General features: G+C 44.4%; 1 protein-coding gene across 1 annotated transcript in view; it reads left to right on the top strand.

Annotated features, from left to right (window-relative positions):
* Positions 1–19,327, top strand: part of AGPS (alkylglycerone phosphate synthase) — a 129,096-nt gene that overhangs the window by 65,965 nt on the left and 43,804 nt on the right. Inside the window, exons 12-15 of the mRNA XM_019554267.1 lie at positions 1,011–1,062; positions 10,424–10,500; positions 11,448–11,560; positions 18,485–18,554. Of these exons, the coding sequence (XP_019409812.1) occupies positions 1,011–1,062; positions 10,424–10,500; positions 11,448–11,560; positions 18,485–18,554 (312 nt within the window). The remainder of the gene's footprint in view (positions 1–1,010; positions 1,063–10,423; positions 10,501–11,447; positions 11,561–18,484; positions 18,555–19,327) is intronic.

Below are 19,327 nucleotides of genomic sequence, written 5' to 3'. Positions count from 1 at the left end.
AAAAAAAAAACCCAAACCACCACATTTGGATAAGGATCAGGTTATGCTCTTCCTTGCTCTTATATGATGGTTTGTAGCAGGTGTTTGCCAGTAGTTTGTTTTTTCTTTGTCAGTTGGTAGCTGGGCTATCAGCTTTGCATGAAATTGTCAGAAACTCTTAACTCAAGTAGCTTTAACTCCATGGGCACATGCACAACATAAAGCCCAGTTGCTTGAGTCTCTTGGAGGACTCAGGAGTGTTGTATTGCTGTCAATTTATTTTATTAATCTGCTGAGCGACATTCATGGTTAGCTTTTAAATTGCCAAAATTCTTGGGACTTGAACTTCAGCAGCTGGCTTGGAATGGATTGCTTGCTTAGTTGTTTCCAGTACTGCTCCAGATAAACTGTGATCAATTGATGTCTAAAACACTTATAGATAAAATGAATCCCCAGTGTCTGTAATAATAACTACTGGGAAGGCTAGCTGCTTCATTTGCTCATTATATAGATTCATAATGTTGACCAGGAGAGGAATAAGGCATAAACTGTTCAATATGATTCTTTGTCCCTGTAAACTTGTGAAAAAGATGTCTTCAGAAACCCTTGGAGGCCAAGCAAAGCTTTAGGCTGGTAAAGGTCAATTTATAGGCATGCATATATTCGCATCTCTACCTTTTACAGAGCTGAAGCACTGCAGAGGGTTTTGTGTATAGCACCACAGGCATAAGTTTAAAATAATTCTGGTTTTTTTGAGGTACTTTTAAACACTATTAAAGCTAAGACATTGATATATCATTGTAAAATAGAGATTTTTTTTTTTAGATTTTAAGACTGAATATTCTTTAATTTAGTCTTTTTGCTGTAAACACACTGGAACTTTTCTATATAAGGATAACTGAGGATTTAATACTGTGCTCATAAGCTATAACGTTAAAGCTGATTTCTGCCTTGGCTTTTGATATAAAAGGATGAGTGTCATAGCTTAACTCTTCAGCATAATTTGTATTTACAATCTTTTTCTTTTTAAGAGATGTGCTCCTGCATCAATTCGCCTTATGGACAATGAACAATTTCAATTTGGTAAGTTCACAAATACCCTATCCCAAATTGAGTGTTTCATGGTGTCATTCTAAGTATAATATCTTAGTTTTGAAGTCCAAGTCTGTATTCTATTTGGAGTTCAATCTCTGCCACTTACAAAGTAGAGTTCCTGTTTCTAAACATAATAGAGATGGAAAATTTATACTTTGTCCTTTTGCTGTTGGACTGCCTCAAAAAGTTGTCAGTTGGATTATAAGTCCTTCCTTTGGGGGGCGGGACCTGCCTCTGCACGCACCCTGGGAGGCACAGAGGGGCATGTGTTCCCAGATCTGCACAGGGACCAAATATCCTTGAAATCTGATACGCTACACAGAGTGTAGAATCCGATTAGTGGACTGAATTTGGGACCATTTGTGAGCTATGTGTTCCCAAGAGAGAGATCCCCAGCCCTTCCCTTTTTCAGATTTGATAGTCTTCTAATTCCGTGCCAAAAGATTGATAAATTAAGGTGTGGACCCTGATACGAGAGCTTGGACTGCAAATAATCTTGGTGTTTACCCTGGTTTGTACATGGCACGTCCTCCCCCTTTTGGGAAAGCAATATTGAACACAGTATTCAACATGGCTACTGCCTTTTACCTCCACAAGTATGTATGAATTTAACATTTATGGTTGGCAGGGACCATGCCCCTCTGGGTGTGTCTCAGTCCTTCTGGCTCTCCATTCGAGTCAGAAGCTGGGTGATTGAGCCACCCTCAGTGCCCTCCCTTATTGGGAGCCTTGGCATTATGGGGGATTGAACCCTTTCCCTCACCCTGTGCATACTCTGGTATCTGAAGAGGTTTTGCAACATCAGTGGAGTTTGGTCCCTCTCTTTCCCAGTACGAGTTGAGAACTCAGGCCCTGAATTAAACTGAATTTAAAGCCCTGAAACATTAGGATTGGAGGTGGGGAGAGGGCATGGGGGGGTGAGGGAGAAGACAGCCTGAATGTAGAGGCCTCCAGATGGATTAAAGACATGCTAGGAGGACAAGCCAAAACAGATATGTGAGAAAAATGGTCCCATACAACACACCCCCAGAATATAATATACACTTTGTTTTTTCTTCATTTTGGCTTTCAAAAAAAACCCCAATCTTTCCTTGTAGCAAGTAACCTGAGTAGCAGCAGCTTAAGGACCCAAGCCCACTCATTGTTCTTCTCCCTTTCAATCACTGCAGATCTCACTTTGTTTCACCTGCAAAGTGGCAGATTCCATCCTTGCTCACCGATCAGTATTTCTCACCAATAATGCACATTCCAGTTTCAAAGAGCTGGTTTTTATGAAATCACTACATGCATGTGAGGAATTTATGGTATTTTGAGGGAGTGCATGTTTATGGTATTTTGAGGTAGTGGGCCAAAAAGTTAAAGAAGGGAAGTGGCCTGTTTTCTCATATGCTTCAGTGCCATAGCCACTGAATGATCAAGCTGTCCATATTTTTGGGATCTGCATTGTGTTTGACTTCTGTTGCCCCATTTAATGTCATGCACCAATCACTTCAGTGAATGACTCGGATTCCGTTCTACTATGACAAAATGTGGAGCACAGGGGATGAGCATGTAACAAATCTCATTGAGCATGTCCAGATGTAGGTGTGACTTGTAGCACCACAAACCTCTTTTTGGCACCACAAACCTTATGCAGTGCACTGAGTTAAATGTGTGTGATGCTGTGTATTTGCAGCAGAGGGGCAAAATGTGCTACTGGGATTTCCTGGTAATAAAAAAAACTACTATGGAAAAGAAACCAGTTTGCACCGAGACAAATGCAGAGACAAGGGATCATCTAGTTCAGGGCTTCCTGCTGTATGCTGCAGAGCCCCTGCACTGAGGCACACTGCTTGCTCCCCTGTCTCAAGGCATGCTGCATCTCATCCAGCCACTCCGAGCCTGTGCGCCTCAGTTCGGGAGCTTTGTCACTGGTTTGGGTGCAGCCTGCCTCAGTTCAGGGGTTCTGTAGCTTGCAGAGACTGGGGAACGCCCTGGCTGGCTGGGGCACAATGTGCTTCAGCCAGCACATCCGTCTCCTCCCCCCCCCCGAGCACATGGAGCTTGGTTAGGAGCTAGGAGGAGCCTGCCACTAGGGCTGTGTGAAGCTTCAGCAGCCAGTCTGATTTGAAGGAGATTCAGCCTGATCTTGGTGGTCAAATCTCCAAATCGAATCAGGAGACCCATTAAAAGTTCTGAATCAGATCAGAAACATCTGAATCGATTTGGAGAGACTTGGCACTGATTCAGAAATTCAGCCATGGACTAAAAAGGCAGCAGTCCTCAAGGACCCTGGACACAGCTGCCTCCAGCTAGTATGTCTGTTGTGGGGAGGGAAGGGGTGTGGGGTGAGGCAGATTAGCACTCCCACAGCAAGGGAGGGATTGTGGCTGGGGCTGGGACAAGCTATCCCGCTGGAATGGGAGGTGTGGGACCCAGGGAGGGGGGGGCTCCTACCACTGTATGCCACTGATCCAGGAGGGCATAGGAGTGAGCATGTGCTCCTGGGTCTGTGCAGGGCGTGCTGGGCCAGGCTGCACTTTGGGAGGCTAGCCCTAGTCTCCCACCTCCAAGCTGTGTTCTGCAGGGTGGGTGAAGCCAGGGCTGGGCTCTGGGCAGCTAGCTCCAGCTGCTGCCTGGAGCACAGCCCTGGCTCTGGCCAGCCCGCAGAGTGCAGCGGGGTGGGGGCTATGGGAGGGCTGCAGACATCCCTGCTACTGGCCCCTCCCCAATCTGGGTGCACGCGCCTGCCGTCATGCCTTGCCACTACTTGTCCAGTCAGGTGCAGTGGGGTGGAGCCGCGGCTTGTCTGGGAGGCACAGGGAGGCTGGAGCAGCTTCCACCGCTGCACACTGCTTGTCCAAGTGTGTAGCATCTTCCCAAATGAAGTGGCACCGTCCCATGCCTCCCCACCCCAGCTGGGTGAACGGCAGGAGGGCATAGCCCCCGCTCACAGTGCTGCCGCACCTGCATCCTGCACCCACCCATCCAGAGCGCAGCCTGGCCAGATCCAGGGGCACATGCCCACTCCCGTGCCCCCCTGGACTGCAGTTCATGACGGCATGCAGTGTTAGGAGCCTCCTTCCCCAAGTCCCATGCCCATCTGTGGCCGAATCTCTGAGTCGGCGCCAGGTTTTCAGATCCAAATTGGAAAAATTGAATCGGGACAGTGATTCACATCACTGAATTGAATCACTGTCCCTCCCAATCGAATTGAATACTTGCTGTTTTGCACAGGCCTACTGGCCCATGCATGGATGTGCACTGAAGCACAGATTTGTGCCGCTACCATTCGTGTTGCTGTAAGTGCACGGCCCTGTTCATCTGGATGTGGATGTTGTGTTCTTTACCTTTACATAGCCACATCACAGTCCTAACTGCAAAACTGGCTGTTAAATATAACTCTACATATTTAGGAAGCTGGAACAATTCAATGACCAACCTCTTAAACACAGTTAAGGTTCTCTCTCTGGTGTTTTGATACTTTGGAAGGGCAAAGTTCAGTAAAACTCATTTCTGAAAACCAAACTGCATGCAGCCATGCAACCTGATCTCTACAGTCTTGTGTGCTGTCCCTATTACGTGCACATAACCCGTTCTGTTTTTGAACTGTTCTTAACAGGAGCTGCCTACACCTACCTTGCAGCCAAACAGTCTGCTAAATTAGGCGTGTCCAACTATGCAACAGCAGTGAAAGTCTTGGCTTCTGCTCCCTTCTTTGGCTTCTGCTGCCTGCCTCTGCCCCAGAAATGCTGTACTGAGTCAGACAAATGGCCTATCCAGCCCAGCATCCTATCTCAGACAGTGGCAGAAGTAGATTCTCCAGAGGGAGAGCGCTGAACCAGACATATCTAAAGTGAACCATTCTTCTGTTCATTACTTTTCTTGGCATCCACCATCATTTGGTTTAGAGATGCCAGAAGAAATATCTCTCCAACTGTTCCATTTTTATAACTATTATTAGATCTATCATCGATAAATTTGTCTAGCCTGTCCCCCTCCCCTCTTCCCCTTAAACTGGCCACACTTTCTCTCTCCACAACCTCCTGTGGCAATACGTTCCACAACTTAACTATGTGCTTTGTAAAAGAGGTACTTTCTCTTAGTTTTAAACCAGTCTCCTACAATTTCAGTAGGTGCCCCCTGCTTCTAATGCTTTAGGACTTGGTGAATTACAGTTTTGTACAGCTACTCCTCGCTTAATGTCGTAGTTACATTCTTGAAAAATGTGACTTTAAGCAAAACAATGTTAAGTGAATCCAATTTCCCCATGAGAATGAATGTAAATTGGGGTGGAAGTTGGGTTCCAAGGTATTTTTTGCTAAACAAAAAGACATTATATACATATACAGTATAAGTTATAAATAATTTTAGACAAACAATTTAATACAAGTATAAGTTTTAAATAATTTTATTTTAAAAAAATGAGGATGATTGTGAAGCTTGGTTGAGGTGGTAGAGTCAGAGGGTGGAAAACAGTGGATTGTCCAGCTGCTCCTCTTGCTGTTCTTGCTGAACTTTCCTAACTCAAAAAAACACATATAGAGATTTTTGTTTTACTTTCCTTTTTTGTTTTTCCTTGCTAAATTTCTTTATAGCAATTCATTGCATCACCAACTACCCTACTCACTTTGAAGCTGCATTCCCTGTTAGGATCGTCATCACAAAGGATTTGCCAGCCAGTTTCATTCATTTGGAAAGCTTCAGAAAGACATTTGGTAGTCAAAATTCGATGGGTTGGTTCTTTTTCTTCTTGGCCGCCTTCTGTTGCTTTCATCACCTCTAGTTGCATCAGAGCTTCATTGGTTAGCTCTTCTCTGTGTGATTTCAGAAGTTGTGTATTGTTGGCTTCTTCCACCTCGTCAACACCTGCTTTCTTGGCCAACCCTAGGATATCTTTCTTCATAGCGGGGACAACATCTTTTAAACCCTTTTAAGTCACTGAGACATTCAGGTCACAACTTACCTTGCGCACCATTCATGCATGCCTGAGTAACTTCAGCCTAGGACTCACCGATGTTATCGATGCACTTGAGGATGTTATAGTCGCACCAAAATTGCTGCATTGTAGGCTTGCCTTCCCCATTGGTGCCTCTGAGCTGGTCAATAGTACGACGTAAGTAATACACCTTAAATGCAGCAATGACTCCTTGGCCCAGGGGTTGGATGAGTGATGTGGTGTTAGGTGGCAGAAAGGCAACTTTGACATTTTTGCACGGGTCATCCAGGTTGACTGGATAAGCCACTGTATTATCAATAAGTAATAAAATCTTGAAATCAAGATTTTCCTTGGTTCAGTATTCCTTCCATGCAGGGACGACAGAGAGAGTCAACCATTCTGAAAAAATAGCTCCAGTTATCCATGCCTTCTTATCGGCTCTCCTAATGACTGGAAGGTATTCCTTTAAAAATCCCTTGAGAGCTCATAGTGTTTTGGAGTGGTACGCTGTCAGAGGTTTCATTTTCATGTCTCCAGCAGCATTACCATCTAGAAGCAAGTTAGGTGGTCTATGGCTGCTTTAAATCTGACACTTTAAACTAGTATGTTCTCGTTGTAATAATGCTCCGACATTAACTGGGACATCGTTAAGTGAGGAGTTACTATATTCACTTTGTCCACATCCTTTGGGACTTTATTGACCTTCATCATATCTGTTCTTGGGCTTCTGCTTTCCAAACTGATAAATTCTAGCATTTTTTAATCTCGCCCGCTTTGGCCACTGCTCCATAGTCCTGATCGTTTTGGTTGTCCGTCTCTATACTTTTTTTCTATTTACACTGCATCCTTTTTGAGATGCAGAGACCAGCATTGCACACAGTATTTCAGATGTGGTCACACCTTGGTTTTGTGTAGCAGCATGACTTCCCCACTTTGTTTTCAATTTTCTTTTTAATGGTACTGAATACAGTATTTGTTTTCTTGCTTGCTACTGCACATTGAACTGGTGTTCTTGCAGAACTACCTACAGGGACTCCAAGGGCACTTCCAAGACTTGTAAAAGGTACCCAGCAACCTAGTGGAGATCTGAAATGAGTCATACCTGTTGTCTAAAGGTACACATACTCTCATTTACATACACTGGGGTCAGGCAAAAGGGCTTGATCCCCTCCAGAATGTGCTGAACCTATATTCCTCCAAATAAACTTTCCAAGTGATAGGACAGGAATATCAAGCACAAATCTTGTGTTAACCGTTCTGTAGTTGAAGTGGAAATTGGCTGATGGCAGTGTATTTTTCTCATGGAAGTGTTATGCTGTACCCCCTCTGGAGGGGTGGGGTGCTTGTTCAGGGCCAACATAGTCTTCTTTGGGCTCTGAGTGCCCCCTGAAGCCAAGCAGAGCCTGGCTTCTAGAGCAGGTTGGGAGGTGGGAGGAAGCCCTAGGGCCTAGCTCAGGGACGGGAAAAATGCGGCCCATAGGCCGGATGCGGCCCGCCAAGCCATTCTGTCCGGCCTGTGGGGCTCCTAAAAAAAAATTTGGAAAATTAATATTTATCTGTTCCTGGCAATTTGTCATGCGGCCCTCAATGGCTTGCCAAAACTCAGTAAGTGGCCTTCCGCCTGCAATAATTGCCCACCTCTGGCCTAGCTCCTGAGTGAGGGAGGGACTTTTCCGTCTTGTTAAGGAGAGCAAATACAAGCCAAAGCTCCAAAAATCAAAATGGACAGCTGCTCTTCAACAAAGGTGTTTACTGAGGCAAAGGTACCTAGCCAGAAGTTGTTTGCCTCCTAAGGATTATGTAGTCCCTTTTCTCCCTGATCCAACCTGCACTCCCCTGAGTACCCCAAATTTACTCAGCTTTTCTTTTTCTAGTCAGCCCAGTTCCTGAATCCCTGCAAAGCCACAGACTGCTTAGGCCAGGAGCTGACTCGCTTCTCATGCAACCTGCTCTGCTGCCTATTGAGGCTGAAGGCAGGGAAAGATGATACCTTAAAGACTAACTGGTTTAGAGAGGTGTAAACTTTTGTGGGCATCAACCTCAGATGCTTGCAGAAATAACGAGGAAATAGTACCCTGCTCTTTGCAAGTCTATTCATAGCATCTGACTTCATGCTAACATGACTAACTATCTCATCTGATTCAGTTTTCATAGAGCCTCCCATGTTTGAAACCAGGAGGCAATCCTATCTGACATGTCAACAAAGTTTTTCAAGTCTCTGTTGGTGCTAGATGTTTAACTTGTCTTTTGCATACAGGCAACTGTGGCCTCACCATTTTTTTTTTTTTTTAAACCCAGTGGGGGTCAAGCTTTTTGGTAGGCATGCCACAAATTAGCTCCATATCCTCCCTGAATGCAGTTCTCATCCCTTTCCCCTTCCTGATCCACTGCTCTGCTTTCTGCCCTGTCTACCACTGTGCTGCCTGTCCTGCCTGATCTGCCTTGTTCCACACACAGAGGCTTCCCATGCTACTTGTGACATGTTTGCCATAAGCCACCTTGCTTTAAATCATTCTCTTCCCCCTACCTTCTCCTCCCCCCACCCCAAGTTACCCAGAGGGAAACTTAGGCGCACAAGCTTATTACATCATGAACAAAGTTCACAGGAAATATTACAGTAAAACCCATATTTTATCACAGGAAGCGTTTAATTCTGGAAATCATTTACCCTTTAATTCCATAGTTGGGGCCTGTGGAACTTCAGGGAATGCAGAAAGACCTACCTGTCTTCCCAGTTTGACAGGGAGTGTATTATAGGACTAAACAAATGGAGTGATTGGTGATGCCTGGCTTCAGTACGTAAATGAGAGGGGTAAATGTGTAGCCGAGCAGGATTTGAAGTTGTTGTGGCCGTTTTTTTGTTTTTAAAGAACCTGGTATAACAAATTTAGAATTTAAACTTAAATATTTGAAAATTAGTCATCCTCTACTTAAATTCCAGACCATGCTTTATTTTTTTTTATTTAAGGGGTGTTAGTATATTTACTTGATTACAAAATGGGTTCCTCCTTTCCCCCCTCAATTTAACATAGGGCTTCTCTGTTTAACAAGGAGCTTTTCCCCTAGCCCCCATTTAAGCTTTAGGGGCAAAAACCTCTAGTGCTGGAATTGAGTACATGGCAGCCTGGGGGGGTGGCAGGCACTTACTGTGGCTCCAGCTCAGCCACTCCTGCCCCTCCCATCCCATCCTCCCTTGCACTGCTTCTGCCCCACTGTAGCCTTGAGACCCCTGCCTGTTCCCCCATCCTAAATTCAGGGTTGTATTGAATTCAGGTAAGTATGGCATTTAGACTTGAATTTTTTTACAGTTTTTCCATAAGCACTTAAAAGCTATATCCCCTGTTAGGTAGCAGTGAAGATTGTAGAGAAGACTTGCACCCTAAATTTATTCTTAAGCAGACAGGGAGCATTTGTTTCTTCTGAAGGTTGCATTTTAATAATTTAATGTTCTTTATTACTTTAGCTAGTACATTGTTTTTGGGTGTTTCAGTGCTCATTAGACATTCATTGAGTATTAAGAGGTGTATTTACTCTTATCTGTATTGTATACAAGGGACTAAAAGAGTAGCCTCTTTTATTGAAAAAAGGAAGGGGCTAACGAATTAATGAAGTTCATGCTTTACTCAGGAGGAACTACTTCTAGAATACTTCAAAAGTATCATGAAATTGTTCATAACTTTTTTATGAATTGGGCTCACAGCATGTAGGCCAGATGTAAGGCTGTTAAAATGAAGCAGTTATGGGAGTTCAGAAGTTGCTAGAACTGAAAACAATGGAGCAAACAGTAAAAAGCTTTCATCTCAATTAAACCTAGTCCTGAGGCAAAGATGTTAATTTAACAGACTCCAAGATGCCATTTATATATTCTGGTAATTTTAGTTCTCCGTATGTGATCAAGGAAGCAATTACTAGTTTTATGTAAAGAATTTTGCACAAGTGACATAACCATTAAAGGAAAAACTCTAAACTTTTTACTTGCTCCCTTTTTGACTATCCATTTCAATGATTTTGGCATAACTTAAAAACTGGTAGCTGGTTTTCTTGGTTTTATGGGGGAGGGTGAGCACTTCATTTTTAAAAAGCTTCCATATACCATGTATTTGAGAACATCTAAAATAGGATTGGTTTTACTCACACACACAATTGAAGATGCTTTATAAAAATATATCGTATTTAACCTATTTCCCACATATTCCTTTTGAATAAATAATAATAAAAAAATTCCTATAATCTCAGTAAAAACTAGTTGTGGGGAAAAAATCTCCTTGAAGTTGCAAAAAATGCTTCCTGTGTTTTGCATATACCTTTACCCAGAAAATCTTTTACTATAGTATTCTACATGGTATGATGAAATAAGACCAAACTTCTGAAGATCTTGTTCTTGCCTTTATAACAATCCTTTATTTTTCTTTTTCACCTGTTCCCCCAAAGGTCATGCTCTTAAACCACAGGTTGCTTCAATTTTTACATCCTTTTTGGATGGCCTGAAAAAATTCTACATAACAAAGGTATTTAACTTTGTTTTCTATAGTAATTAGCACTTTTTAATGCCATGCACAGGTTTCAAAAGACTTCTGTTATACAATCCTATGTACTGAAATGTATGAAGTGTAACAAGTGCTCCAGTATAGAAAGTCCATGTAATGGTTCATTGAAAAATCCCATTGTAGATGAAAAAAGACCTTTGCTATTGAGATTTCCCATTTGAAAATAAACTAAAAGTTAGATTGAGCATTACTAAATGGAAAATCAGTTTAATGGGAGGAAAGGAATGAATTATTGTCTGTACAAAACTGAGGATGTCCTACAATGTGAGTTAGTCCTCCGTAACACACGATAATATATATTTAATATAGACAGTGTAACTGTGATGGAAAAAAGGCTTGTCTGATGACTGATGAGAATAATGCCTAGTATACATGCTTATTTTGGAATAAATCTTTTTTTTTTAACTTAATTTACAGGATACTCTTAATCCAAAATAATATCAGTAGGAAACTATGCTGGTATAACTGCTTTTTCACAGCCACTGTTGTGGTTAATAGTCTGAAACCTCAGTGATTCTAGTCCTGGCTCTGCCACAGAATTTAAAAGTTACTGGCTTCTAATCCACTGATTTAACCCTTCAGCATGTAGTTTCCATAACAATACTATATTGTGGAATGATGCTAGTATCTTTCTAGTTAGTTTTAGCTCATCTCTGTCAGGCAGTTTTGCCAAAATTTTAATCCAATATACCTTGAATTTGATTTTTTACTCCAATATAGCAGTACATCTGAGAACTTTGAAATAAACCTGTCTGAAAAGTATTCTGTGAATCTTATTTCTTTAATCACTATGATCTAGAAGTATATTTGCTCATGCAAATGGATTCTTTCATTGTAATGAAAATTAACCATTGTCTTATGTTGTGATGACATACGGGTTATGACATAATAGACGTTTTCTTTTTCAGTTTAAAGGATTTGACCCCAGTGTACTATGTGTAGCCACTTTACTCTTTGAGGGTGACAGAGAGAAAGTTCTTCAGCATGAAAAGCAAGTTTATGATATCGCTACCAAATTTGGGTATGATTTTTGGAATCTAAATATTTGAAATTGTTCCATTTTATAAATATAAATTTGAAGCAAAAAATAATTTGTTAGATCATTTTCATTTTGAGAGGCTTCAGCCCTGCTAGATATTGTACTATTGTGTATATCTAATTATAGAATCCTACATTTTATTAAAGTAATCTTATGCTAGTCATAGAATTCTGTTCTGTAGGCCTATTTATTTTTTGATAGTAGACTAATATTGTCCTCCCTAAAACATGGAAGATGAAATTATAAGGTTAATGCTAACTATTTGGTGATATTCACTATAGTGCGCATATAAGGAAAATTTTGCTGTAAAAGAAAATTGTGTTTAGTCAAAGGAATTTGATGAATTATCTGTATCCCACCCCTTGTCACAGATTTTGTGCTCTTACAAAGAAACAGAAAACAGTTCAGTTCAGCAGCAGGCTGAGTAATGATAGGGAGCTTTCTGTCCATCTGGTTTGATTGATTACTAGCCTAATCGATGAAAACCATGGTAAAAATATCATTCATCAGAAATGCTTTTTATTTCCTTTTAAGCAAACTATTTTACTAGATACTAGTTAAATATATTACTCAGCTTACCAGTATTTTCAGTGCCACTTCCTAAGTATACTTTCCATACCAAATTAATTATGGAACCTGCTCTGCTCTTTACAAATTCCTGTTGTGCTTCGCTTTTGTTCCTAGACCACCTTTTTGGAAGCTTGTACTTTAATTCCTATTTTCCATGGGTGGTTTGGAAAAACAGTCTTTAACATGAACAATTTGACACCGTTCAATGACTTGAGTTAAATAAAAAGTGCTGGATATTTTTTGTTGAGTGCACTTCATTTCCTTTTCATGTTCTCTTCATGAATGTTTATATAGTTGAAAATAAGGTTGCAAAGTCAGGCACTCAAAAGTTAAGAAATGCCAGAATGAAGGCTACTTGTGCATTCATAAAACAGCTTCCTATGTATGGTAGGATTAATCCATAATTACATGATACCATGACAGACTTTCTTTTAAGCCCCCTTTCTTCATACAGTACATCCAGAACATTTTCCTTGTAACAGGGTGTCACAGGAGCAGGGCAATCACCTGTGATTGAGAGGGAGTTAAGGAGCTGCCAATCACCAGGGGCAGCTCAGGTGCTGGTTGCCACGGCAACCAGATGGGTCAGATGACCGGAAGGGGGCAGGGCCGGACCTTTATAAACCGCCCAGGCCTGAGCCAGAGCAGCAGTTCCCTTCTGGCAGCTTCAGGAGCAGGAGCTCTGAGGCTGAGCTGAGCGGTCTGAGTTGGTAGTTGCAACCCTACCATGCTGACTGGCTGTGATGATGCCAGGGAGGAGAACACCCTAAGGGGAAGGTATGATTGCAAGCCCTAGAGGGGCTTGGTGTTTGCCTGGAACAAGGAGGCTCTGTGTTTACGTTGTAGCCAGGTGGCTTGAGTTTCGGTTACAGTTTACACCGGAGGACCGGGTGAGGCTGTAGGGGAGTGAGGAGGCCTCAGGGGGGCTCCCCAGCAGCTTGGGGGTTCCCGGTGCCCAGTAGGGGTGCAGTGCCAGCGGGGCACTATTGTTTGTGCTGGCGAGGCACAGTGCTGCGCCGGAGAGGCGCAGTGTGTGGGGTTGCAGACCCCAGCCCGTAAGGGCGGTGTTTTGCCCGGTGGGGCAGCGGACCTAGAGAAGGGTCAAGGGGCCAGGCACGGCAGCGGCCGCCTGTGCCCCAAGCGGGAAAAGCGCGGTAGAGGCCCCGAGAGGGCAAGGCCCCAGAGCAGGGCATAGAGTGCGCCAGGAGCGTAAGCGGGGTCGAGTGAGGGTAAGTCCCCCAGAAGGGGCTGAGCGCGGGGCAGTGAGAGACCCTGGGAGCGAGGAGGGGCGACTAGGAGCCCTGAGAGCACACACAGGGCTGGGACCTAGTGCCATGTCCCTAGTTAGAATATTCCAACACCATCGGCGAGGCTTGGGCTGCGGTACAGGGGAGGTACAGGAGCCGCAGACAGCGCCCCCTGCCATCGGGGCACGTACAAATGGGCAGCTTCCCGCTTCATTTCATCATACGTTATTTATGAGTAAGATCGAGTCGTGGCAGGCGAGAATAGGCGGGTGGTAAACCCATTGCAGGAGTCCGGAGCCGCACATGCGGAGAGGTTCCAAAAATGAGACCCCTGTTACACAGGGTTAGGCAGCCTCAGCAATAGGTGGAGCTGCCAGATCTATCTGTAATAATGATCCCTGTCTCTTCTCTCTGGTTCTTGTGTTCTTGTCCACCCACAGTGTAAGCATCTCTGAGAGCTTAATAGACTGTTCTGGTCTTGCTGCCTTTTGCCTCTGACTGCAAAAGTACATGAATCTAACCTTGTGACTAAGTTAGGGTAGTATAAATGTATATATTTGAACACATATTTGAGTTATGCTGAGATGTCTCAAAGGTCTACTTCCTGGAAGATGGAGGGAGTTTTTACTTTAGGAACATGTAACTTAAAACATGCTGAAATTTATTGCCTCTTTTTTAAAGAACTATGGGGAACTCATAATTAGAAATATTTAGTTTGCTTATTAAACCCTGAGAAAACCAATGAATAATCAGTCCTGGTAGTCTTTATTACTTCTAAAACTATACAGTTTCTTCCTGACTGATGCTTCTCTGAACCAGGTAGTCTCCAAGGTGCCATCTTGCCCTACTGTTTTCAAGACAAGTGATTTTTCTGGTGTAGATTATTTTTCTTTTTAAGGCTAAATATCAAATATGATCTAAGAACTTGGGTAGTGCTGTTGCTCAGAGATTTTCAAAGATGCAGAAAGGTCTGTTTTTTAGCTGAGAAGATAAAACTAGAACTTGAGAAATTATAGCAAATTCAGCAAATCTGATTTTGTTCAAAACCTCAAATTTAATTTATCTTACGGTTCATATAAGCCTGTTGCAGGATCCTTGGGTTTTTAATATCAGATAACAAACTTAGTCACTAATGTTTTGTTAAAGTACTAAAGCTAGTGTGGTTGATGGTCAGCAATTTTTTAAAAGCCCAAATATTTTTGCAAATTAGAGTGGAACCTTTTACTTTGTTTCATAAAGCAAAAGCAAAACTGAGGCTGTAACAATTTAAACTAAATCTACAGGAAAAGTTGGCTGAAATTCATAGAAAACAGGATTAAGTGGAGTCTTTTAAACCCCCCCTAAAACTGACACCCTGAAATTTCAATGTAGACTTAAACGCTGCTGATAGATTTGAAAAAAATGGTGCTTTGCTTTAAACTCTGTGTGCCCCCACGCCAAGTCCAGCGTATACCCAAAAGAGGCATCATGTTAGTTTAACCCAGCTCCACAGCATCTGTATAGATCACATATGTCAATGGGTCTTTTTGGTGCTTTTATTTACAGTTGATTCAATCAGCAATTAAATTAAAGTGCCAAAAAAGCTCCCTGAAACACCCCATCTTTACAAACATAGGGCAAGCCGGGTCAAACTAACAGTCCATCTCTTCTGGGCCTGCACTGGGCTCTGTGCAGGGGCACACAGAGTTTACAGTAAAGCACTAGGTTGGGTTTTTTTATGTCTGTCAGCAGCCCAAGATCTCAGTTTGTCTGTATAGTTAGGTCCTTCAGTTAGTTCTCTCAGGTGAATGCCACACTAAGGAAAGCAAGCATATGTAGCATCCCTGACAGCAACTGTGACTAAATAAATATAAATGCCCTTAATTAGAAATATCCTTTAACAACAGCTATTGCATGGTGCACAACTGTGACTGTAGTGATGAGGTGTCAAGTTCTGGCCCCATGAGCTGGATGAGGGACACTGGGCCTGCAGCCCTGGTCCAGCCTGCACACAGCATGTACCAGCCCTAAGTCTTCCTGTGCATGCAACATGCAGAGCCAGCACAGGCTGCTGCCCATAGTGTACAGGCTGGATCTGGCACTGCAGACAACACAGAGGATCAGCTGGGGCTCAGGCTGCATGTGGTGTCTCTCCAGCCTAGCCTTGCAGCCAGCCCCTTGGGCAGTCTGGGTTGGGCTGCACTGGAGCCAGTCAAAAGGGCCAGTCCAGGAGGGTACCTCATCCAACCCATGCCCTGGACCTCCTGTGCCACATGCAGCACAGGGTCCAGCCCATGCACAGTGTACACTCTGCATGCAGCATGGGGGGCAGGCTTGGGGTGCATGCTTCATGTGGTGTTCTGCTAGAATAGTCCTATGGTCTGGCTGATCTGGACTGGCCCCAGTGCCAGCATGCAGGACCAATCCAGCGGTGTGTGCTGCATGCAGCATATGGGGACAGCATCAGTGCGTGGAGTTTCTCCAGAGATTTATGGGCCAGGTGATATGGGTGCCTGGACTAGACCTTTTTGTCTGTTTGTACTCCTGTTATAAAGAATTGGGTTTGGATATGGGTTTGTAATAATTGCACTTTGCTCTGCCCCTTGCTTTGTGATGCTGAGCAGCCCTGATATGCTGGTGTCCTGCGCATGCCATTGCCCCACACTCCCTACCCACAGCCCTGCCGGTGCCCCTCACTCCCTGCCCATAGCCCTCTGAGCCCAGCTCGTGGCCCTCCCTCCCCACCCACGGCATATTTCAATATGCAAGGGTATTAAGCAGGTAAACATTAAACAAAATTCAGCTTTTAAAAATTCGATTTCACAGAGTTTTTGTCTGGTCAGCGACTTAGCACTCCTAGCCTTAAGGGGGGCATGGCACATTGTTCTCCTGTAGCTGGAAGTGTCCTCAGCTGATCAGGGCTCCCAAATGGGGGAGCTCACTGTGCTAACCAGTGAGTGCAGAGTGCTTCACAGACTGGGAGCCCTCACTCCCCACCCAGATCCCCCAGCCCTTCTGGAAGGGGCACCCAGCTGCCAGGGCTGTGGGGTCAGGGACGCAGGTCCACAGCCCTCTGGCCCCCACAGCAGCATCAGAACCCTGGTTGTCACCTGCAGGAGGCAGCAGCTGCTGTGGCGGAGCATGCAGCCTGGCTCCTCCTCCCTCACGAATGGCACGGCCAGAGTAGAGTCCATGGTGGGGCTGGGGAAATGTGGGTTGCCTCCTGTGAGCCTGGGGCTCCCTACCCTGCTGCCTTCCTCTTGGGGCCTCTGCAGCCCAGCAGGCAAGACCCAGCATGGCAGGGCAAAGTGGAGCTGGGTGGGGAAGCTTGTCACCACTGGGAGCTCCATTACAGCAGCAATGAAGGGCATAACTCTATGCCGCCACCACCACTGCTGCAAGGCAGGAAGGGAGTGCTTCACTATGGCATCGTGGGGATTGCAGTGACAGCACCAAGCTTCCCCACCCTGCTCTGCCCTGCCCTACCGGGTCCCGCCTGCTGGGCTACAGAGGCCCCAAGGGAGGGCAGCAGGGAGGGGAGCCCAGGCTTTCAGCAGGCAGCCTGCCCCTGGCCTGCACAAATTTGCAAGGGACATGCCTTCCATGTCCCCCCTAGGAGTGTGCGCAGCGACAGGGAGCCAACCCCCGCCCCTCACTGCCCCCTGGCTGAGCTGCCTGTGGCCCTGCCCCGCTCCCTGCCCTGGCATTGTGGCCTCGGATTCCAGCCCCATGCCCCAAGCCTCATGCAGCAGCCCTAGTCCCAGCCCTGCCTAACTCTCTCCGTCCCTCACTATGGGGGCCTCAGTTCTCTCCCCACTCCCCCTGCCACTAGACTTGCATGTAGGGAGATGCTCTGCAGGCTGCTTGGTGACCATGTGCTTGTGTACATGCACACATTCACATGTTGCTGATGCTGATCACCCTTTTCTCACTCCCTCCAGCCCCTTGCAGGCCAGAAACCCACCACTTCCTGCTTTTTCTCCTTAAAATGAGAGAATCCAGGTTCTACCATGTTTTTCTATGGCAGTTGGGAAAACCTGGATCCCTGTTTGTCATTATTGTTTACCACATTTTAAGGAGAGAAACCTTTGTTTAAATTGATACAGTTCAGTATTTTTCTTTAGACAAGAAGCTTCCAAATCTGTTTGACAGTTTACTAATAAGCAGGTTGTGAAGCACTTAAAAATCTGGATAAGTTAAATTACTAAAATGGAGTTAGTGGTGGGGTTTGCAGGCCACAGGTTAAAACCACTGCTTTAGAGAATCATTCCTAACTTTGTAGCAAAACTACAGAGGCAGAGGTCCTTTATTTATGCTCTTCTTCAGAGGGTTGGAGGGTTTTTTTTATACTTTTCATATTACTTTGCAATGATGAGCTTTTTGTCTTGCAGCTGAAAAAAGGTATAAAGTATGATTTTGGGGAAATTGCCTCTCTTTAGAACATAAAATTAATCAGAAAGCAAAGTTCATCCAACTATCCATCACTATATTCCTAATTGTTCTGATTTCTCTTGTATATTTCAGTTTTGTTATTTGTTAAAGGCAGTAGATAAAACCGAAGTTAATCGATTAAATTTGCAAAAATAAGGAGAGTAGGCAAAAGTGAACATACTATTCCAAGACTTTCCTGCTGCATCCCTGTATTTCAGAGAAATATAGTCCCTGAGCCCTCTTTTCCATGCGAATATTTGGAACCCAGCTTAATAATGCTGTTTTTAAGACCCCTGGTGTAGCCACACATTCATTCCATTAATAGTGTGATAACACTAAGAGTAAATGACAAAGTGATGCCATTCTATAACAGCCCTCTATGCTGGCTCTGCACTGCCTCTTCTAGATTGGCCCAAGAGCAGCGTCTTTCTAATTCACAATTTTGCTGACATATGTAACATACAGGAGCTCAGACTTAAAGGATAATGGGTGAACTCTGCTAGTTGCACTAAATTGAAATTAATGTTAAGATAGTGTGTCTGTTACATCTTGAGGCTGAATTTATAGGCAAGCAAATATAAAGGACATTAACTCCCACCTCCAATCCTGCTTGAGTGTTTACGTTTTTTTGTAAATCTGTGCATAGGTTCGTTGAAAATAATATTATCATTAATTGCAGTGGTCTGGCAGCTGGAGAAGATAATGGACAGAGAGGGTACATGCTGACTTTTGTCATCGCTTATCTTCGGGTAAGTCATTGCTACTTTTGAGGACTATCTCCTACTCTTACCTAAAGCTTTCAATTAACTTGTCTTTCATTTTGAAAATGCTGTACAAACTTTAATTTGCATGTCAAGATGGACTCCCCTCCCACTCCACCCCCCCATGCAGATATAGAAATTGAATCGTAAGTAAGATAGATAAACTAAAGACGTTCTGAGTCTTCTCATATATCATTGACCTTAGTGGGATGTGCAGAGGCTCTTCAACTGTGAAAACTGACTGCTGCAGCAGGAGCACAAGCTAGCTCCCCTACTGCTGCCTGACTGCTGCAGGCTCAGGCAGGGCTGGCTCCCGGCGGCAGCGTGCACACCCAGGGGGAAAAAGGGGACCTGCACCTCCTAGATCTGTGGGGGGTGGGTGCAGGGCACATGGCAGGCTCATGCTCCCTGCCCTCCCCCAGGTCCTCTGGAACACAGCATGTGCAACCCGGCGTGGCAGTGCACAGCAGGGATTTGCACGAAAGCTGCCTGCTGCTGCAAGTGTGCTGCCCTGGCCGTGCTTCCCCTACAGGTAGAAAGCAGCAGCAAGGGACACAACCCTGCACTGCCCCCATGCACACACAGGAAGCGTGGCAATAGCAGTGATATAAAAATCGTGGTTCGTTTCTCGGGAGGAGGAAAAAAAACTCTAGCTACAGACACACTCTATTAGCAACACAAAAGGTATATATTTGCAAATAGGGTCAGAGAGAGAGACAAAAGATCAAACACTCTGCTGCCCCCGAGGGAAACTGCCCAGC

This window comes from Crocodylus porosus, unplaced genomic scaffold (genome assembly GCF_001723895.1).
Source record: "Crocodylus porosus isolate Cpor-Errol unplaced genomic scaffold, CroPor_comp1, whole genome shotgun sequence".
NCBI lineage: Eukaryota > Metazoa > Chordata > Crocodylia > Crocodylidae > Crocodylus > Crocodylus porosus.
The sequence above is the reverse complement of the archived record's forward strand: the minus strand, read 5'-3'. Positions and strand labels throughout refer to the sequence as shown.